Genomic DNA, 20,719 nt, shown 5'->3' with positions numbered 1-20,719 from the left:
GTTTTGTCTGGTTACTGGCTACAACATTCCCCTGTCACAAGTTAAATTTGCACAAATTGGTCATACCAACATGATCTCATCACAGTAATGACAAATTCAATTTTTCTTAAAAATAGAACATTTTATTTCTTGTTGGCACAATGCACCCCTAACATTTTTGTGCATTATCCATGGCTGAATGGCTCCCATTAATACCCTACAATAATCAACTTCCTGCAAGAGTTACTGAAGCCATGTGACGTGGAAACATGACAGAATAAATAATCTGAAAAAAGCAAGATGATGCAAACTCTTTTATCAAGTCTTTCTCACCCAAACTGCTCAAATTCAGCTTTAACTGAGGATGATTTAGAAGTGGAGAGCCTGATGTATGTTTGGATGTGGTTGGTTGGGTTCTTTTTGAGGGTAATTAAAGGCATTTATAAGCATGTTCCTCCCAAAACCACCAAGTTTGAGGTGTGTACAGTGGTTTGTCCCGTCTATAACCATGTCAACAGCTGGTTGGCGGCATTGGTCTGGAAACAATCCAAATGTGGCGTGGTACATACTAAATCTATGATTCTGAGCTGACTACTGTGTGTTTTGCCACTTTGGTAAAGCTCTGCTGCAAGCATCTGAAGTGTTGGCTACTGGTTATTCACAACACAGTAATATGAAGTAGAAAAGGAGAAATAGTGACGATCCAAGCAAAAGACATGCAGATGTTTTTCCTCTTGGACTTTTCACAACAGAGACCGATGAATTTAGAACGACTACTAGCTGATTTAGGATGCACATGTCTGTGCAAGTCTTGATTTTGCTCAGTGGCATACAGTGTGGTTATAGCCTCATTCATTTGTAGTCTTGAGAAGTCTATGAAAAAAGCATTAGACAGTGTAATGTCACATTAGCACTGCCCCATGACAGAAATGTAACAGTCCAGTTGTATTCTTTGCTAATGTATAGATTCATTTCTGTATGACAGACAGAACTTGGGTACTGCAAATGCCATTCCAAATGGCAAGTCTAGCGCCTTCATAAAGAGAAAACTACAAAAGACATGACAGAAATCTTAAGACACTCCTGATCCCTTTTCAACTCGTCACACCTGGATAAATTAAATCTCTCTGCAAACTCTGAAGTCACATCCCTGCTGCAATGTCAAACCTAAAGTAAAGATGAAACATGAATATGGAAGTAAAGGGGTTTGTCCTATTTGCAGCTCTAAACCCAGGGGCCTCGTTTAGTTCCTCTCATAGCTCGTCCCGTGCCGTGCTGTCCAAAGGCGACTGGAGCACATCTGAATTCTGAGCCTCAGTGCTGATCTCAGCCTGCTCGTGACTTTTTCCTGAGCGTGCTCTGTCCCAGTCTGTACGGACCTTGTCATTGTCCCACACTGTGGAGGTCTCAGTGTCACTGATGTACCCTTGGTCGCCCGTGTAGTGTGTTGGATACACTAGAAGAGGCTCGGCTGAAAATGCCTTCAGGTTCCTGGTTTCAAACTGTTCCATATAATCCGACCTGTGGAGGAGAAAGTAATGTAAAAAAAAAAAAACAGCAAATGGACATGTAGATGTTATGTGTGTGCACTTGCACTAGGCAGCAGACACTTACACAGGGTGTTTATTGTACATGATAGGAAGAAACTCATCCACAGGCAAAATCTTCTTTAGTGGCTCTGCTTTCAAAAGCTTCTTTGCACCTTGTAGTGATATCATATAACCTAGTGTCCAGTATGAATAGTCTGCGACCACCAGGTTGTGTATATTAGGCACTGCTTTCTCCGGGCGGTCCACTTGCATTCTCTTCCGACCAATATAACTGGAAGACAGAAACAGAGAGGAGAATTGAAAACTTGGGAGAATAAAGGTAAAATCAAAGTTTGTGGAGGAAGCACAAACTCACATGAGATCCCAGTCCAGCCGCTCTTCCTTCAGCTCACTCATCAAGTTCATCAAGCGACGTTTGAAGAAGACCTCGAAGCGCAGGTCGTCTTCGATCACCAGGGAGATTTTCAGGCGTCGCTCCACAATCTAGGGCCAAACACAGATTTAGCAATGCCTCATCCATCTGTCTGGTTAACAAATACTCAAACTGCTGAAGCTCACCTCTTTCCAGATGTTGTAATGAGAAAGGAAGCATCCCAGCTCTCCCTTTGTCAGTGGGCGACCATGATAGGGGTCACTGTAGCCAGGGAGCATGTGGATGCCCAGAGCATGAACTTCGCTGATATTCATCGCTCTGACATAGACAGAGAAGGACAAGTTGGTAATGAGAAAGGCAGAAAAGTGTCATTACCAAGTACTAAATACATTTAAGCTGAGCGTGAACTTACTTTCCATCAACAGCTGCAACGACCTTACATGCGATCTCCTGCTCATATAATGCCCTCAGCATACGTTCTCGGCGGTCAGCCCGCCTCTTCAAGTTTATCATAAACACCTGCATGCGGGCAAGAGTGGAGCCAATGTAATTACAGACTTCTAACAGCAGGGGGAGGCATTCAGCACAGAAGTGGATAGAGGGCCATTTTTGCAGACTCCATCTTCACATCACTCATTACTCACCTCATCCAAGCCCAGTTTGTCAGGTTGTTTTCTAGGAACAGGTATGTATTTGGAAGGCAGCACTGGGCGATTTCGCACTACACAGTGACAGGGAAGATGGATGCAGAAATGGTATAAATGAAATATAGAAACACATGCTGATAGCTATCATTAGATAAAGCAACAGATGTAGATAGCAGACTTCAAGCCAGAAGAAAAAAGGGAGCTGGATGCAAAAGTAAAGCCCTCAGTCTGAATCAAAGGCGCTCACCATTGACCTCCAGCATGGAGTGCAAGAAGCTGTCAGCTTCGTCTTGTAAAGTATTGTGGGATCGCAGCGGCACAGGGAGGTAACCATAGGTCTCCTTATTACATACAAACATTTGGACATCTGTGGAAAGCAGAGTACGCATATATGTTCTCAGTATGAAAGTGTTCAATCTGAAGTTACAACAGTTAAGTTAATGAGGTGAAAGACAAATGCATAACAACCTTAATTCTAAGCCTTGAATTGTGAAATACCTGCCATCCGAGCAGAGAAGGCAAACACAATGATGTCATCAAAAGCCCAGCTGTATTCTGGATGTGGCGGATGAAAGGCCAGCTGCCTGGATGCCTCCTTCCTGAGGTCTATCAGGAAGGTGGAGTGGACCATTGGAACTGCAAAACAGCCCCTCCGCACCTGCTTCCTTATGGGTATATAGGCAGGGGTGCGCTTATAGTAACCCTGAAGAAGCAGAGTTGATTTCAGAGAAGATTAAAAAAATCCTTAGAAAACACCCGACAAACGCAAGCATGTGCACCCAGTTGTCGAAACAGTACCTGGGAGGTCATTCCACACCAGAAGTTTGAATAAGCTGCACGGGATTCAAGCATTGGAGCAATGATGGTCTTATTCTCTTTCATGAGCTTCCAGAGCACATCGGGATTGGTGAGGAGGTTATCACAGTCCACCACCTACACAAGGACCAGAAGATAAACTGTAAAAGATGTCTGCAAGCAGTCAAAGGAGCGTATGTGTGGCAAACCATAAAGTGATTTCGGCAGAAAAAATGTGTAATGCTCAAAAGAGGTCATGAAGGTTAAACGAGGCAGAATTGAGATCGTTTGAAAAAAAAAAAAAAAAAAGCAGACTATTCATTTCAAATCTGTTTTCAAGGGAGAAGCCTGTCTCCAGAAATTTGTAGCACAAAATTATTGCAATTCTGGATGTACTTTGCTTCAAAATTATACCCCACTGAAGCTAGACAATGTGGGCTGGGCTGAGGAATACAAATAGAAATGTGCACGGAGCTGCATATTAAAATATGCTTCAGCTTTGTGTCAGTGTAAGGATCCAGAAGAACCAGACCAGAGGAGACAGAAAAATATAACTTGGTCAATTTTTAACACCCTTCCCGGTGCTTAAATTAGCACTATGGTGGTGCTTTGGACGTGACTCTATACTTATCCTCCTGCTGCTATTATTGAACATAAAGCATTGGCTCAATGCTTAATATGGAGTTTTCTTCAGTGTTATTGTGCCTGTAAAGAGTAGCTGACCTACCATAAAGTAGTCCGCCCACATCTCACGAGCAGACTCCAGCGCCACTTGCCGAAGTTTCATGACATGCTCATAACGGAGGTCTGTCCACTCCTTTGGACTGTCTTCATCCTCATAATGTCTACAAGAGACATCCACATACTAATCAGAGCTCTGTGAGCCGTTTAAGACAACATTTCACTTGAAACTCTAGTAAATAACCAACCTGGGTTCCTCTTTCGGCCTCCATTCCACATAATGGTAAAAGTTCTGCACCTTGACAAGCCAGTCACGCAGAATGGATGTGGTGTTGTCCTTGTTATGATCAGTCGCTACCCTGTCAATATACAACACATGTAAATGATTAGAATGACATGTGTTCAACACCAGAGGGGTTGAACGTTACATATTAACAACTGAGGCCAGTAAATGAGAAAGAGCAACAATGGTTGAATCTGGCACGAGTGCCAGACTAGATTCAAGCTGAGGCAAGAACTGAAAGATGATACCACCACTCAAACAACAAAAGCCCAGTGTTCACTTTTTCTGAGCTCATTGTCTGCACCTGCGAGAACTGACACAAGTGTTAATGATACCAGCAGCACAAAACAGAAACACTATACATCTAGTCGACAAAATCTAGGCTACTGTACGGAGTGTTATATTAAGGAAACTGCACAGTATTGAAGAAACAGCATTACAGAGGTGAAACTTTCCTGCTATAGTTCAGAAAAGAAGGAAGTGATTGGAACTGGCTGAGGCCATGCGTGAGACATGTTACACAGCTTTGCATCTAATTCTGTGGAGGGAGGAAATCAAGCCACATGTTAGTCTTAGAGTCAGTGCATCTGCTTGAATTTGCAGTGAGAGATCATGCCACAACTGCTCATCCAGAGCCTTCCTTTCTTCGGCCATCTAGTGTACTGTAGGCTGAGTCTTTGCTGCATAAATAGAACAGCTGCACTACAGGCAGCTGAGTTTGACATTTTGCTCAGAAGTGCGACAGCCAGGCTGGTTTCTCTTGACAGATTTCACATGGATCTGTGAGAACACTGCAGCTCCCTGCTAAACCTTTTCTTCCCTCGCTCCTGCTGTCCATCCCTCCAAGTTCTCACACATGGTATTACACCGACTCTTCCGCCTCATGTTCGGCTCAGACAAATGTTTGTCAGAAGCACATTTTTGAACCATGGTGTTCTAAACATTCATCTGCAAAATGGTGCTTCACTCACAGCTGGGCTATCGTTGCTCTGCTGGAGCAGAAATGTGGGGCTAATTGCAGACAACAGAGATTTAAATGACAGTTAGGCCAATCCTGATTCGGAGGCTCTGGCTTGCTTACAAGCTGCTGCAAAAAGCTTTGGCAAAAAGCACAGAATGCAGTGTTTACAACATCTCCCAGCTGTTTCCATTTTCCACCTGCCTGTCAATGCCCTCGCAGAACATGTCAAAACAAAACTGTCCTCACCTCGGACGTATTTACACAAGACTTTTATGAGGCTTAAACAAAAGAAAAAGGGAGAAATCAAACTCAAGGCCAGCGCGAGAGTGAAACTTGTTCATCAGGTTGATGAGTGAAGAGCAAACTTCTCCGAGCCATCAAGGCAGTCAGGCACACTGCTCAGAGCTCCAAGGCCAGAAGCACAAGGGGCTGTTGGAGCATGTTGTTTAGTGCTTAAGAAAAACACCTCCCTTTCACTTCCCTCAACTTGTGCCCGAGCACGGCAGACAGATGTTTAAGTAGTCGATAACATGCATTTGCACTTCCCACCATGTAATTGTCTAGGAAAGTTAAGCATGTTACAAGTGTCAGACAGGGTGCGACCGTGTTGGGTCTGGAAAAAACCTACAGAAACAAAATGTGAAGGGAGCCATTATACAACTATTTTGTAGTTTTCAAAGTAATTTGACACAATAAATTGTCCTGCCATGTTTTTCTCATCACTGCGTTACGAAGGATGAGAGCTAAAACAGGATGTAGTTAAGTTAGTGATTGGTTATTCTTTTTTTTCTGACTTCATGCTTCAAACATCTTCTTATGATAATACAGCAAAGCTCATCACCTGAGGGGCTAAAGCTTTACAAGATAGGCGATAACTGGGCTGTAAAATGTGTCTGGTCCCTGACTTGATCATCCATGGGAGTCAATCACTGCAGTGGTTACTTAGAGAGGCCTAACTGGGGGTCGGGAGGAGATACGGGCTGAGGAGAGATGAACACCGGGGGTGGCCGTAAAGGTGTGTATTCAGGGACAGTGCAGACGCAGCAATATTTCCCTTTGTTAGGATTTGTGTGTTGAATCAAGCAGCTCCCCTCGTGGACAGATCAGTCCCCTCCCCTCCACGTATACGGATCAATGCATGGCCACAGTGATGAGCAATGACCAGATGTGCTCACATCTGTCCCGCACATAGCAAGTTTACTCATTAGTTATCAATTAGTTCTTCATTGATTTCCTGCTTGATGAGATTTTTTTTTCTTTTTAACATTTATTGATCGGCAACACAGCTGAGGGCATTATTACCGCGTTTTTCTGCGGGTCCACCCTGTTTTTACGCTTCCCCAAAACGATCAGCAATGCACAAATGCAGTTTTTTTTAGCTGCATTCAGGAACACACCTAAAGAAAATAATTTCTGATCTAACCACCAAATTCAACATTTACTTTACTTTTTAGCTGCTGACTTGCTTGCGAGAAAACATGTCCAACAACTTACCACAGAGCCATACGGTCCTTGGGGTAGTTGAGGCGCTCAATGGTACCGAGGAAATACGGCAAAGAGTGTTCGGAGTTCCTGCAGACGAGGGCGAGGAGGACCCGGGGAGCGAGGAGCGGAGACTCGGGGCTCCAGCGCTCCTCCGCAAAATACCCCCGGGCAGGAATGCAGCAGGACAGGAGCAAGAGGAGCAGGGCGGCCGGGACGCAAGCGAGCCCGTGCATTGCGACAATAAATTAAGAAATGTGTGTGTATATAAAAAAACAAATCTAAGAGGCTGCTAAATAAGAGCTGCCTCTTTACTTTGAACGGTCATTACAGCCAAGCAAAATCCGTGCAGCAGCTCCTGATGTGACAACACTGCGAAGTTGAGCTTTAAAGGGCGGGTGCGCTGCGTTCTTAAAGGGGATGGACTTATGACCATGAATGCACAGTAAAACTCCAAAGTCAAATGTTTCATTAACATTTTCTGTTTTATTTCCGCGTGGAAATAAGGGTAAGTGCTAAAGAAATGCTGATATCCAGTGTCAAGGTGTGACTGGGTGTGATGTTTTACAAAGGTGGTGAAGGCAGCTCAGAGCTGAGGAGCATAAAGAGCATACAGTGTGCTGATGAGGAGGCTGTCAGGTTAATGGACCAAAGCAAAACAGAAAAAACCTAACTTTGTTTTAATAGTCTAATTTCCTCAACTTTACAGCCAAGAAAACCTTTTATTTAATGCTTTTTTTTTTTAAAAGAAAGCGAGACCTCACATACACAAACACACTAACCAACTTACCAACTAGTTTTTTTTTCCTTTGAATCCTAATATCCGATCTCTTTATCCCACCACATAAACCAACAGCACTTTCATGAGAAAGTAGGAATGTACTTCACTATTTTTCCAGTCTCTTCATTCCCACCAGTTCTGACTTCCTGTCTTTACTGGGCAGATGGAACGCCCTACAGTTTGGCCCCGGAGCCTGGCCTCTCTACCTGGATGGTTAAGGAGGCAGCTGCGGGGTCATCAACAAGCCAGAACAGCTCGCCGTTAGTCGGGACAACACGGGCCGCTGGGAAAGCTGGACCCTCTCTACCCTCCAGCACTTCCTGCAAGAAAATGGTCTCTGTGTTACAATGCAACAGCAATGCTACGTAAATCAGTGTGAACCATATTTCTGCTGGGCCTGTGGATCATTTAAGTGCAGATTCATAAATAATGTTTAGTCAGCTTAAATAGATGCAGAAATTTGTCCAATTTTTACTTCCACTATGGTTTCTAATGGCCCATCCATCAGCTTTAACTGTAATTAACCTGCAGCTTCTGGTTAATTACTTTTTTTTTTTAATTGTTCTATTTGATCTCTGCCCCCTCTTGAATATGTTCTGTGTTTGCACCGAGTCAAGGCCGATTTATTGTGTTATGGAAATAGCAGCATAGCATTTGAAATTTGATATATGCATGTTCAGTAAAGGTCACTAAATGTTACCTTCAAAACTGGCGCTTTGCTTCCTCCTGTTGACACAAAAGCCACACAGCGTGCGGAGTTCACCACTGGAAAAGTCATAGTTACACGCTGTGGCGGTGGTTTGGGAGAGTCGCTGATGGGGGCCACAATCTTCTTGGTTTCCTGAATATGGAGCACACCCAAACACAGTCATCTATCATGTGTACTGCATACAGTTACCAAGAAAAAGGCGATGTGGCAACCACAACCAAAGCATATACAGTCACTGACAAACACATCACATGACACGAGCCAGACTGCCTTACAGGCATGCGCAAAGGGATGAAAGTGAAGACCACAGAGGCCAAGTTGCGCTTAAATCAAAGCCTATCAATGATCTATACATACTGAAGGGAGTGTCTTTAAAAATACAGACAAATTACACATTGTTCTTTCAGAAAAGTAAATCAGGAACTACATCAAAGAGCAAATCCCAGGATGCCTCCAGACCTCAAGTAGTAGGCCGGCCAGAATTAAATTAAATAATGTGTTTCGTATGCTTACTGCAGGAAAAAAAATACACCTTTCTGTAACTGTGAGGTAATATTTACAGAAAAACCTTGTAATTCAATGATTGGCGGTGAATTTATAGACATTCCTATATTTGTTCAACATGGTTCAAAATCAAGACTGACTGAGTGACTCCTCTTTAGTCTGAGATGTGTTTGCTGGGAAATCAAAGCAGTGGTGTCTTTCTGAACTCATCCTTTTTCATAAGAATTTAACACACATAAAACAAATAAATCATGTTCAAAAGTACGACCCTCACCTCCAGAAGAGGGTGCTCAGGGAAGAGGGAACAGGTGTGTCCATCAGGCCCCATGCCCAGCAGTAACAAGTCAAACACAGGGAAATCATTGTCTGGGAAGGCCTGTGTGTTTGAGATCAGCAAAATAATCCTGTAAATACTCTGGAAAACACTGCAATCTAAAAGAGCACACCAATGGGACTTTACAACCAAAACTGATCACAGGACAGTCGCAGATGCTGCACCTCCTTGAGTTTGCGGGTGTAGTCCTCAGCACACTCGTTAACTGGCAGAGAGGAGTCAATGGTTAAGATCCCACTGTCAGGGATGTTGACCTTGGAAAACAAATGAGTCTGGAAAAGAATCAAAGGGTTATAATTTGATCATAGTGTAATGAAATCAAATAAATTCAAGGCATGTGCACACAAGCACACTCATGAACAGGTACCTTGTAGAGCCCATAGGTGCTTTCAGGATCATCAAAGGGAACTAATCGCTCGTCACAGAAACCAACCACCCACTTGCTGCAGTCCAGGCCTGGCAGGGCGAGCAGCTCTTTGCTGAGCATGGACACAAGACTTCCTCCAGACAGGCCCAGGGTGAACCTGCCATGAGAGACGATGGCCTTCTCAGCCCGAGATGTCACCAGACGGGCCAGAACTGGTCCAAGCTCGGCTGAGGAGGGGAACGCCACGACTCTTCTGCCAGCCATGACACAGCTGAGTGAATACAGGAGTTGCTGGCAGAGAAGAGGGAGAAAAACCAAACAGATTTTGAGCAATACATGAGGAAGTCAATTACAACACCGTTTTGCAAGTCATCATGATGCATGTCCAAATATGCTCCATGTGAACTATGCGTGCTGGCATATCAAATCCCAATTTTTGACATAGTATTACACCACTAAATACATACTACAGCTATCTTATTACTGAACTGTAATTACAGTGGGGCTGTGCAAAGAGAGGACTGGAAACAAACGCTACACACACCAGCTATTTCTGCACGATACTGCATTAGACAGAGTCAGACATATGCCGGAAACGACTCTCATTTCTCGACATCTTAAACAAACAGGACATTTGAGCTCCAACCTTACAGCTTTCCGACAAAAGAAGTTTCTTTACCAACTGAGAATCTTATAAGCAGATTGTCATGTGGCGGATTTTCAGTCGGCAAATGTAATTCGACGCAGAACTTCCTGAAACGAGTTCCCAGCAGCCAATCGCATTCTGTGCTTAGGCCGCACTGCATTCTGGTAAGTAGAGTCCCGGGTTAAGTAGGTACGACGACATAAAAGTAGTGTTTCGACCAACAAATTGAAAAACAGACGATTAACAAAAACCTCAAGGGTTTTAGAGAACACTCACACGACATCGATAGAGGCTGAAGTCAACGACGGAAGCTGTGTCAATATTAAGAATAGATTTTGTAGTTGCGACACTTACTCCCAGCCGCTAGATGGCAGCACTGCATCCAATTACTTGAGTTTTGAAGAGGCACTCGCGTACCTTTTGGGCATGCACACGCAGTCTTTCTCGTGTAATACGTTGTAACTTCATTTTACAGTGAACGTACAGACCACTCGCTTGCAGCAACTCGCCCGTGTGCGTCTCGCATACGGACAGAAACCTTAAAACCATGTCGACAGTCTTCTCTTTCCAGACGCAGCTCGTCTCCATCATGGACGCGTTATCCAAAACAGCTGTAATGGAAATAAGCAAACTGGTCGAGATCGAGTCGAAGATGCTGAAAATAGAGATAACTCGAGGGCGCAACGAAATTGCCTCGCTCACAGAGAAACTGCAGCTGATGGAGAAACTGCTTTACATTGCACAGGGGAGCAGGCAGGACGCGGCAGTAGCAGCATGCTCAGTGGTGAGGGACGGTCCAGAGGACGGAGTGCTGGAGACCGACAGGACAAGACCTGCCATAAAAAGGTAGGCTTGGTGATTCCGGTGTATCCTGTAGGTAGACAGCGTGCCTGTGTGGTGCTGACACCATAAATCTGTCTCCATCATGACCTTTGCTGTCAGCTGCACCCTGCCTGGTGTATTTAATCTAAGTTTATTGCATCCTAGTGAGAGCCCGTGGGAAAGCATAACTTCCTCCACTCTTCAGGCTGAGAGGAGCACTTTGCATCAAGGTGAAGAGCATGCCGCAGCTGAAGTGAGTCCCACACTGATTATTAAATATCATAATATTGTACTGTGTTCCTTATTTGGAGCAAGTTCACATGCTGTTCTCTCATTAGCTCCCAAATCCACCAAAAGAGCAGCCTGAATTGATAGTTGTTAAAGAAGAGCCGTCAGAGTTGGACAACGCTGAGCAAGATAGGACAAGTGAGTGTTAAATGAAAGTTTGGTTGCGAAGATTAAAATGGATGGCATCTGACTTGATAGCTTTTCAGTATCATTTCACGGACCTTGAGTGACCTTAAATTTACATGTTAATATGCTCATATGCTGTCAACAGGAAGAGAAGCAGTCGCAGACACACAGAAGAGTCCAGAAGCGATGCAGCGTCCGAAACCAGTCGTAGAACATCAGCAGCCTCTGTTTCCTGACAGCTTTGTGATCCTGAGCACCCAGTCGTCTCTCACTGGAGCGGGGAGGAGGGAGACGCAGTGGAATCCACAGTTCACACCCACACATACAAACCTAGAGGCTGGCAAAAGCTTGGGTCAAAATGTTGCCTCCCAAAGCTTAAATGTGCTCAGGAATATGAAGCTTCACAACTTGAGGAACTCGACCGCTAAGAGGTTCGGCTGCTTGCAGTGCGGCAAGAGCTTCAGATGCTTTAGCCAGCTCGAAATCCACCAGAGAAGTCACACGGGAGAGAAACCGTTCAGATGCACACTCTGCGGAAAGAGATATGCACAGAAAGGGCATCTGTATACACACCAGCGCACACACACTGGGGAGAAGCCATACCGCTGTCCTATTTGTGGAAAGGGCTTTATTCAGAAATGCACTCTTGATATGCATCAGCGCACACACACAGGAGAAAAACCTTTTGTTTGCATCAAATGTGGCAAAGGTTTTACAAAGAACTGCAATCTGAAGAAACACCTCGCGGTACATCTAGATCCTAGCCTGAACATGTATGGTAGTGAATCTAATGCGCCGACATTTAGTGGGACATTCATCAATGGAACCACTTAAAGCAGACAGCCAAATGTAATTTCTCCTAATGTGTGATTGATTGAAATATTTTGTGCATAATAAAGTTATCTTTGCTCCAGATTGTGTGTTACCGGCTTCAACTTCAAATGAAAATATATGTCATGGTACTGTATGTGTTATCTGCTGCCTACCCTTCATACATCTTTCAGCCAGTCCCTTTCCAAACTGTCCACACTTGATTTTCCGCTACAGTAAAAAAAATACACACAAATTCAACCCTGATGCCAAAGTGATTGGGACGCTTTGTAAAACAAAACAATGTGATAACTTGCTGATCCTTTTTGATATTAGGATATTACAACTTGGGCTCAGGAAGACTTCACAGAACTGTTGGTAGACACGGTTTGCAAATGGCTGCATCATAATGCAATCAAAAAACCTTGTTTTTTAAATAGTTGTCAATACTAAATAAATACATTTTGCCTGTATTTGTGTGGGAGAATCATTAGCCAACGTAACAAAAGTGCAATTGAGCACAATACTGCAGTGGAGCTAGTCAGGAGTCAACAAGGCTTCGTCCTCAGTAGGAGCACTGTGAGACAAAAGAGAAATCTACCACAAGAATTTAACTACACGTCGTACTGTGTTTGATATATGCCTGATAATAAAACTTGATTTTATCTCTTAAACTTGAATGAACTGCGTTAAATTATATGTTGCAGTTCCTGACTGTGACCACTGGAGGGCACTGAACACTCGTGACTCTAAATGATGTCTAGCAGGAAGGGTCATTACAAATATAGGGAGAAGCTGCAAATGCATGAGAGATGCAGAATAAGAGAAAGGAAATTATGCTGCAGAGGTTTTATATCTTGCAATGGAGCACAAAAAGTTTGTTTGCAAATGGGCAGGATTTTTTAAAGGTTCGTGGAGGTATCCAAAGATAAACTAGAGGTATAGTGCATTCAGGAAACATAGTTAAAGCCATGATTAGACGTTGTTGTTCCAGGGTTTGAGAGCATCATCAAAAAAGAAATAAACAGAGGAGGCTGTGCAACATTTGTAAGATCTGAGTGCAGCGCCCGAGGGTGAAACTTATGTCTGCTGAGTGTGTGGTGGTAAGTGTATGGAAGAAGCACAACTGAGTGAACAGCTTGAATTTCTGTAATCCTTGGTTGCAAATTAGCAGGGATTTGGAGGAGGTGATGGGACAAATAGGGACAGCAGTAATTTGGGTAGGTGACATCAAATGCCTACAACCCCCTTAAGGGCAGCAGAATGAAAGATGATGGGAACATTGCAGATGAATGTATGGATAGACCGGGGTTGGTATATTAAATGATGGCAGACTAACTAAGTTTGATATTAGAACAGGTGCAGTTTCATGCAGTTCATCTGTATTTATTAGTGGAGTGTGCAGTGCTATAAAGAAAGCGTGACAGTTGCAATTCCGGGACAAGATATCTTGAGCTATTAGCAAACTGAGGAGAAGCTGCCTTGCAGGCAGAGTCAGGCCGATTGCACAAACAGCAGTGTTGTGTAAAATAATGGAAAGAGCGGAGGCCAAACTGGAGAATGAGGTTTGGATTACTCCAGTACAAAGTTTTAAAGAGGAAGAAACACAATGGATTCTGTGTTTTTCCTTGACTCTTGATAAATAAAGAGAGTGGTAATTTTCTTGATATTGACAATGTATATGACATGCAATGGATAATACAGATTGGGGCCGGGGATGCTCATTGATCACTGATGGCTTGCATGGGAGACAGGAGGAGCAAAAAGGAAGAGAGTGTTTCATTTTCAAGATTTTACCCACTGCAGAAATAGACTTCAGTATCTGAGAAAACATAGAACACATGACTGTACTTGGCTCCAGTTCAGATGACCCTCAGGGAGGGCAAGTCAGGGACCTGGCCAGACCCCGTGGTGGAGCTGTGGGTTCTGGCATATTAGACTGAGCAGGCTGAAGGCTCAGGGGGTTTCCTTTGGGTGCCGGAAGGGAAAAGGGCAGCTGAAAAGGCACTGAAGAAAGACATAAATGTGTGAGACGTCTGTGTATAAATCAACTACCAAGAAAAACACGACAGCTGTGTGGCAGAAAGAGTGAATGACTATTATATGCAAAAATAGCATAAAAACACAACATTGTTATTTAGGCAGACAGAGAAGGCATGCAGTTATTCACACTAGACTGGGACACTGTGGACTAGCATGGGACTTGGCTAGGACAGGCAAACATGAGTAACTCTGCTTATGTGCGTGCTTTGGATTTATCTCACGCAGCTTTGGTGATGTAAACAGTTTCCAATGCTAATATAGCCAATTTGTATTGAACTCAAATAGAACAGTCTGTTTTAAGTCGGTTAAACGTTATCTATGAACGCACGTTTCCTAGGTTAACATCAACCTTTGACTCCCGGCTTATTGCTGCTTGATGGTCAAGGCCAAGGTCAAGGTCTGAGACGGGTGTCTACTCTATTTAGAGCATTTTGAGTCAGGGTTAGTGGGTGTGTCATGTGGTAAAATGGGTGTTTTGTGCAGTTACGTGGGTGTGTCGTGAAGGAAAGTGGGTGTTTCGTGTGGTCTGCGAGACAGATAGTCCTCGCGCCGTTTTAGGTACGCTCGCCTATAGTTTTCCCATAATCCCTTGCGGCACAGCTATATTGCACATTTGAGTAAAAGGCAGCGTCGGTACGCTGGGAATCTTGCCAAAATTTTCAAAATATTCAGCCTCCCTGTCGAGATGATGTGCGACACCACAAACCGAAGTTTTCGGACGCAGTTAGCCGCCATCCTGGACAAGCTAACGAAGGTGGCTTTGATTGAAATAAGCAACCTGGCTGATGAATGCTCCTCCGTCCTTCACACCGAGATGTCGCTGCACAAGACGGAGAATGAGGCGCTGAAGAAGAAGTGCTACTCGCTGGAGGTCCAGCTGAGAGCAGCGAGGGAGGCTCACACCTTTCCTGCCCATGTCAACAGTGTCAGCCGCCAACACCCTACAGGTCAGCATGGTCAGACGTGTGGAAATATTTAAGCTGCGGGCTTTATCCTGCGTAACGTAACGGTTCACCGTTGTCAGTGTTATAGCAGGTTAGTTAGCTTACAGCCACCATAACTCAGCTATGCCCAGAAGTGCAGACCTGCATCGTCAGCTCTCCACACTCAGTCCTTAAAAAACATTAATGCTGTTGTAAGTTACATTTGATCTTGGTGTATATTTCCCCTGTGATTACCGTCGACAGGAGGTCACAATTTCATGCCTGCTGCTTCTTCTTCCAGAACAGCAGCAGCCTGCTCCAGCCATCGATGGAGTTTTTGGAAAGGACTGGTGCATGGATCTGTGGAGAGAGGAGAAACTCCCATCTCAGAGAAAAGACACAGTGGAGGCTGCTGCTATGACGAGCATGGGAGCACAGGTCACTGAAGCATAGCTGCTTTTATTGTTTCCAGCGCAGTCATTTCCCAAATGAGGTGACTGAGTGATCTTTGTTTTCAAAGCTCTTTGTCACTTGTCTTGTTGGCAGGCGATGGACTTATTGGAGAGGGAACCTGAGCTCATCTTTGTCAAGGAGGAGATATATGATGATCATCCCATCGGTCAACAGATGAGGCTCACAAATAACAGAAAAGGTAAGTTTGGATCAACGAAACAAGGCCAGATCATTATTATCTTAAAGTTTTTGTTTTTTAACTGCATTTGTTCTCATTTAACAGTTGTAGGGATTTTTGAGGAGGACAGCATGCTTCACAGGTCTGTCGATGAGCTGCAGCTTCATTCAGGGGAACTGAACAACTTCGCCATGCCCGCTGAGAGTCAGACACAGCTACGCGCACAGCCAACCATCATGGACAAGTTAATCGATGACGCAACGATGAGCAGTCTGGTTGACAACACAAACCCTTCTTCAGCATCTGCCGAATACTCTGACTACACGACCAATATCCACACGAACACAACCAAAGAAGCCACCGCTCAGCCAAAACCAGTGAAGCCGACAAAACGGTTTGAGTGCTTATTCTGTGGGAAAATATTCAACTATCTGAGCAGTTTAAAAGTCCACATCAGGCGACACTCCGGCGAGAAGCCTTTCAGCTGCTCCGTCTGTGGGAAGAGGTTCGCGCAGAAAACGTACCTGAAGCTGCACCAGCGCGTGCACTCCGGGGAGAAGCCTTACAGCTGTCCAGACTGTGGCAAAAGCTTTTCCCAGAAAAGCTCTCTGAACATACACCTTCGAACACACACCGGTGAAAAGCCTTACAGCTGTGTGGACTGTGGGAAATGTTACGCGTACAAGTATGGTTTAAATCACCACCAGTGTTTCAATTGACTCATCAAACCACACGGTCACCGGGAAGACGGTTAACTCTGATCAGGGGCCTCATTTATAAATCACTTTTGAATTTAAGTATGACTTAAGCAGAAATGTAGTTATTTAGAAAAGCTTACCTGGATGTGGAAATGATCTTGATTTAAGTGATTGTCTGCCGGTGGTGGAGGGGTATTATGAATAATTTGATAGGAATTATCAATTAAAGGTGTGAGGAAGCAGCAGACCTACACTTTTTTTTGGACACTTTGCATCAATTAATGCTTTCATGTTGAATTCTTCTCATGCATTGCCTGACTTTACCCCCCTCTACCATCGCTGTGACCTCATCCTCCTCGATGTTTGCTTTTCTCTTTTGGTCCATGCCTATTCCTGACTAAACGTCCATGTGTGCTGGCTTTAGGCAGGTGCTGTCAATTTAAGTTGATTTGAAGCTCACAGGCGCAAATGTTACAAACATTTCAAGGGATAAATCTATGAACGTGTTTATAAATGAGGCCCCAGAGGTGCTACTTCTAATAAAATGCTCCCTGAATGACTCATAGTGGCTCAATGTGCCAAAATGTTGACGCGAACCTCAAATGTGGTTGAAAATGTACATTTCAAATACTCCATCTATATATCAAAGAAAAGCAAATTTTATAGCCCATATGGTTAAGAGTGCTGCTGTGCAATCTTTGTTTGTTTGTTGTGTTTTTTTGCTATAATGTGAAGAGAAATGCTGCAGCAGCCAAACAAGGGGGAGAAAATCTGTCCTGTCTAGTGTACTGTTTGAGTGGGTGGAATTGGGTTAATTTGATTTGCTTATTATTCACTTTCCAATTGGTAATTGTCATAAATCAGATGACACACGTTTGCTGCATTTAATGCAAGTTGCTCATCGGAACTATGACGAAGATACTTCCACTTTGTTCATTGCATGTTGTCATATGGTTGTAACATGTTGTACATACCTCAGCGTCATATTTCAGACCACAGACGGCTTGTCAAATAATGCCAAAATAATGACTTTCGGCAAGTGCTCCATTGTTTGCACACATGTAGCAGAAATCTTCCAAACTACCTCTTCATTACAAAGTAGAAGTAAAATAACTGGCTCTGTTTGCTTCATTGCGCCGGTCTCACCGCTGCTTAATATTTCCCATGTCATGCCTCGTTTCTTAGCATTTAGCTGGACAGAATGTGGGTAAGTCCATTTCTTTGAAAGCCTGTTGACGTGTGTGTGTCACATAATATCTAAATGGGTGAGGAGTTGTTGCTGTTATAAATTGTACTTATAGAAGACCAATTGTGTTGTTGGTGTGCACTCAAGGCAAACTTTTTTTTTCTTAATGTTTTTATTCAATAAATCATATTTTTTTTATTTTGTACTGAACTGTCAGCACACCTAAGCAGAGCAATTATCTGTGCTAAGTACCTACTTTGCGTGTAATATGATTCCCCTTAACAGCCTACTGACCCAACTGAGAGAATCATTCCTTCCCAAGGAATCATTCCTTCCTTGTGCTGTTGATTTATCCCCTTTCACGCACACCTGCATGTCCCTTACAAAGCCCCATCAGATGTGCATTGTTCAGATTGTCAGTGTTGAATGCGTCAAGACTCCACTGATTGAGCTGATTCTTCAAGTTCAAGGCAACCTGAGTTTAGATTAGACAAAGTAATTGATACTTTAGAAGGAGAGCTCTATAAAATAAACTTTTAATGAACAAGTGAACATTCATGACTGTGTTATATTGTAAAGACAGAACAAGAACACTGTGGTGCCAACTGTTTCAAGAAAAACAACTGATGGCACGTCCCGATAGCTCACCTGGTAGAGCGTCCTGAATGCAGCGGCCTGGGTTTCATTCCAACCCAGAGGTCTTTGCTGCATGTCATCCCCATTCTCTTCCCCCTTCCCTGTCTCTCTCTCCAGCTGCACTATCAAATAAAGGGAAAAATATGGAAAAAATAAAAACAACTGACAAAAACAGACCATTTTGCCCCACAGTTCTGAATTTTTAAGCACGATACACAAGCCATTACAAACATTAACTGCCCTTACACTAATGTGGGAAGTAGTACGTGATGCATTCAGGTAACACTGCTACTGACCTCGTGCCACCATCATCATCATCATCATCACAAGTTTCAGCCATTAAGTTTTTTTTGCCTCATAGCTACAGGCTTTTCTGCTACAACCTCGCGATTTCTGTGCGCCATTAAATGATGGTTGAGGTTGACCTTTTGTGTGAAGGTCTTCCCACATTTGCCACAGCAGAAAGGTTTCTCTCCAGTGTGGATACGTAGGTGACATTTCAGATTGCCTTTCTGGGTGAACCGCTTCCCACATAAGTTGCACCTGAAGGGTTTCTCTCCTGTGTGGACAACAAAGTGAATCCTCAGAGCTGATGGGTTTGCAAAGGTCTTCCCGCACAGCTCGCACGACTTCGTGACTCTCTGAGAGGGAACCGGAGGCACGCAGGTGTGTGACTTTAACTTGTTCCTGTGATGGAAATGCTGCTTACAAATACTGCAAAAGTTTGATTTGTGTGACTTCATGTGGTGTGTTAGAGTGCCCTTGTGGAAGAATGTCCTGCTACATATTCGACATGTGAATTTGTCTTCGTTTGGATCTCCGGTGGTTTCGACATGAAGCATATCACAGCCGTCATGGGACTCTTCCAGAGCGGAGCTGTTTTCAGAGGTGTCAGACGGTAATGTTTGCTGCTTGTTGTGACTGGGCCCACCTGCAGCCTTCATTGTTGACTCCTTACTTTCTTTAACAAACTGTACATCATCATCATCCTCCTCTTCCTCTTCAATTGGAATGATGTGAGTGCTGAAGGCCCCCTCTGTGTCTTCGATGGATATCAGATCTGTGGATGGTTCTTCAGTACCGCCTGCAGACACAACCTCTTCTCCATCCTGATCAAACAACAAGCTGCAAGTGCTGCCATCTGTCGTATAACCAGCCAGCAGTCGCTCTGGTTCCTCAGCCATGCTGTCTTTGTGTTCTGTTGCATCAAAATACAAAGTCAAAGATGACCACCATCAAAAAGCTGCTAAATCTGCAGCGTATATTCCTTCCTGTCAATGCTCCTTCCCTCTCTTACCTTCTGCATCAAGCGTGTCCTGCTGGCAGCTGCTGCCAGCGTCCTCCATACAATCCTCATCTTTGATCTCAGTCACAGTAATTTGGTCAGGCAGCGTCGCTACAGACTGCAAAACAGAACAAGTCCTAAAGTTAAACGTAAGTGCAACAGAGCGACTTTTCTGTGACAGCAACACTTTGCCAGACTTCAGCTGAAAGGAGTAGTCAGGTAATTGATCTGTGGAAGACTGATCTGAAGCAAGTTTCATATTTCAATCATCAAGGAAAAAAATGCAAAACCTTGTTACAGCTTCTCAAATGTGGTGCGTCTCTCCCATTACAGCTCTGGAAATTAAATACAGCATGTCTGAAGTGTTTGGCTCCTTGCATCTTTTGTAAATGTTGCAAATTTTGTATCCTTCATATTTAAACCTGCTTTTAAGCCCCTTTTTATGGGTATCAGCATGTAATACCTCTGTAGACCCCGATCTTACTTTGTCAGAGAACTGTGGTGAGTCTGTGACTCTGTCCAGGCTGTATGGGTCTCTGTCTTTCCACAGATTCATGCACCAGTCTTTTCCAAAGATCCCCTCGATGGTGGGAGGTCCAGACACTGAGGAACAGTCGAACATGAAGAGTAAAAAGGGAAAACACACCAGTCAACACAGATGTAATGCTGATGTTTTCTGTTCGAATCGTCTGAGCTACTGTTGCAGTGAAACAAAAAGAAGTTACCATGAGCATCTCCTTCTCCGGAGCAGACAGTCTGAACACCGACGCTGTCATAACTTTTACACAACTTGGCGGCGCCGCTTCTCGCAAACGTTAGCTCGCACTCCAGACTCTTAACTTTCTCTGACAGGGTTGAATTAGCATCCAAGAGCCGAGACAACTCCAACCGGAGCTCATTTGACTCTTCGTCCACCAGCTTGCAGACCTGAGTCAGGACAGACCTGGCCATCGTCTCCATGATGGAGGAGAGCTGTGAGTGCAAGGGGAGGCGGCTCGCCATCACCGATGTCGGCTGTAAAAACCCTCTTCACCAGCAAATGACAAAAGTACGACTAAATTTAAAAGGGCAAATCTGTTAGTCTAAAAATGACGCGCACATGAGCTGCATATGCAGCTAATGATGCTAATTTGAACTAACGGTACTCGTAATGCGGGACCTAAATAAATGTAGCAACTG

General features: G+C 44.0%; 5 protein-coding genes across 8 annotated transcripts; 2 read left to right on the top strand and 3 right to left on the bottom strand.

Annotated features, from left to right (window-relative positions):
* Positions 1–108: 108 nt before the first annotated feature.
* colgalt1a (collagen beta(1-O)galactosyltransferase 1a) lies at positions 109–7,127 on the bottom strand. The gene is made up of 12 exons (XM_070981010.1): positions 6,764–7,127; positions 4,274–4,384; positions 4,072–4,189; positions 3,348–3,482; positions 3,048–3,252; positions 2,797–2,916; positions 2,547–2,623; positions 2,315–2,421; positions 2,088–2,220; positions 1,885–2,012; positions 1,594–1,800; positions 109–1,500 (listed from the first exon to the last, which is right to left on the bottom strand). The coding sequence occupies exons 1-12, from the start codon at positions 6,985–6,987 to the stop codon at positions 1,233–1,235; spliced, it is 1,833 nt and encodes a 610-aa protein (XP_070837111.1). The 5' UTR covers positions 6,988–7,127; the 3' UTR covers positions 109–1,232.
* Positions 7,128–7,214: 87 nt separating this feature from the next.
* Positions 7,215–10,220, bottom strand: pgls (6-phosphogluconolactonase). 4 transcript variants are annotated; one of them, XM_070980518.1, is made up of 6 exons: positions 9,991–10,220; positions 9,447–9,737; positions 9,244–9,351; positions 9,020–9,121; positions 8,233–8,373; positions 7,215–7,852 (listed from the first exon to the last, which is right to left on the bottom strand). In XM_070980518.1, exons 2-6 carry the CDS (start codon positions 9,708–9,710, stop codon positions 7,706–7,708), a joined length of 762 nt encoding a protein of 253 aa, XP_070836619.1. In that variant the 5' UTR covers positions 9,711–9,737; positions 9,991–10,220; the 3' UTR covers positions 7,215–7,705. The 4 variants fall into 4 exon arrangements, with proteins under 4 accessions (XP_070836619.1, XP_070836620.1, XP_070836618.1 ...); XM_070980519.1 differs by having other exon boundaries at positions 9,447–9,717; positions 10,093–10,220; XM_070980517.1 differs by having other exon boundaries at positions 10,126–10,212.
* A 256-nt stretch (positions 10,221–10,476) lies between these two features.
* Positions 10,477–12,610, top strand: LOC139343105 (zinc finger protein 674-like). Its single transcript, XM_070980513.1, has 4 exons — positions 10,477–10,938; positions 11,080–11,167; positions 11,253–11,340; positions 11,474–12,610. Exons 1-4 carry the CDS (start codon positions 10,640–10,642, stop codon positions 12,160–12,162), a joined length of 1,164 nt encoding a protein of 387 aa, XP_070836614.1. The 5' UTR covers positions 10,477–10,639; the 3' UTR covers positions 12,163–12,610.
* A 2,106-nt stretch (positions 12,611–14,716) lies between these two features.
* On the top strand, positions 14,717–18,402 carry LOC139343106 (uncharacterized). Its single transcript, XM_070980514.1, has 4 exons — positions 14,717–15,128; positions 15,406–15,542; positions 15,651–15,756; positions 15,841–18,402. Exons 1-4 carry the CDS (start codon positions 14,867–14,869, stop codon positions 16,452–16,454), a joined length of 1,119 nt encoding a protein of 372 aa, XP_070836615.1. The 5' UTR covers positions 14,717–14,866; the 3' UTR covers positions 16,455–18,402.
* Positions 18,142–20,709, bottom strand: LOC139343104 (B-cell CLL/lymphoma 6 member B protein-like). Its single transcript, XM_070980512.1, has 4 exons — positions 20,266–20,709; positions 20,025–20,143; positions 19,553–19,658; positions 18,142–19,453 (listed from the first exon to the last, which is right to left on the bottom strand). The coding sequence occupies exons 1-4, from the start codon at positions 20,540–20,542 to the stop codon at positions 18,588–18,590; spliced, it is 1,368 nt and encodes a 455-aa protein (XP_070836613.1). The 5' UTR covers positions 20,543–20,709; the 3' UTR covers positions 18,142–18,587.
* Positions 20,710–20,719: the final 10 nt, after the last annotated feature.

Source organism: Chaetodon trifascialis, chromosome 15 (genome assembly GCF_039877785.1).
Source record: "Chaetodon trifascialis isolate fChaTrf1 chromosome 15, fChaTrf1.hap1, whole genome shotgun sequence".
Taxonomy (NCBI): Eukaryota; Metazoa; Chordata; class Actinopteri; order Chaetodontiformes; family Chaetodontidae; genus Chaetodon; species Chaetodon trifascialis.
The sequence above is the reverse complement of the archived record's forward strand: the minus strand, read 5'-3'. Positions and strand labels throughout refer to the sequence as shown.

Bases quoted from the DNA above. Each gene is read 5' to 3' on its own strand.
- colgalt1a (XM_070981010.1), bottom strand. From the start codon at position 6,987: ATGCACGGGCTCGCTTGCGTCCCGGCCGCCCTGCTCCTCTTGCTCCTG. The intron at 2,624-2,796 runs GTGAGCGCCTTT...GTCACTGTGTAG, and splicing joins CTCCATGCTGGAGGTCAATG to TGCGAAATCGCCCAGTGCTG. The intron at 2,422-2,546 runs GTGAGTAATGAG...GCCCGCATGCAG, and splicing joins ACAAACTGGGCTTGGATGAG to GTGTTTATGATAAACTTGAA.
- pgls (XM_070980518.1), bottom strand. From the start codon at position 9,710: ATGGCTGGCAGAAGAGTCGTGGCGTTCCCCTCCTCAGCCGAGCTTGGA. The intron at 9,352-9,446 runs GTACCTGTTCAT...ATTCTTTTCCAG, and splicing joins GCACCTATGGGCTCTACAAG to ACTCATTTGTTTTCCAAGGT. The intron at 8,374-9,019 runs GTGAGGGTCGTA...CTCCATATTCAG, and splicing joins CTGAGCACCCTCTTCTGGAG to GAAACCAAGAAGATTGTGGC.
- LOC139343105 (XM_070980513.1), top strand. From the start codon at position 10,640: ATGTCGACAGTCTTCTCTTTCCAGACGCAGCTCGTCTCCATCATGGAC. The intron at 11,168-11,252 runs GTGAGTCCCACA...TTCTCTCATTAG, and splicing joins AAGAGCATGCCGCAGCTGAA to CTCCCAAATCCACCAAAAGA. The intron at 11,341-11,473 runs GTGAGTGTTAAA...TGCTGTCAACAG, and splicing joins CGCTGAGCAAGATAGGACAA to GAAGAGAAGCAGTCGCAGAC.
- LOC139343106 (XM_070980514.1), top strand. From the start codon at position 14,867: ATGATGTGCGACACCACAAACCGAAGTTTTCGGACGCAGTTAGCCGCC. The intron at 15,129-15,405 runs GTCAGCATGGTC...TTCTTCTTCCAG, and splicing joins CAGCCGCCAACACCCTACAG to AACAGCAGCAGCCTGCTCCA. The intron at 15,757-15,840 runs GTAAGTTTGGAT...CTCATTTAACAG, and splicing joins GCTCACAAATAACAGAAAAG to TTGTAGGGATTTTTGAGGAG.
- LOC139343104 (XM_070980512.1), bottom strand. From the start codon at position 20,542: ATGGCGAGCCGCCTCCCCTTGCACTCACAGCTCTCCTCCATCATGGAG. The intron at 20,144-20,265 runs GTAACTTCTTTT...ACTGTTCCTCAG, and splicing joins CGGAGAAGGAGATGCTCATG to TGTCTGGACCTCCCACCATC. The intron at 19,454-19,552 runs GTAAGAGAGGGA...TTGATGCAACAG, and splicing joins GGACACGCTTGATGCAGAAG to AACACAAAGACAGCATGGCT.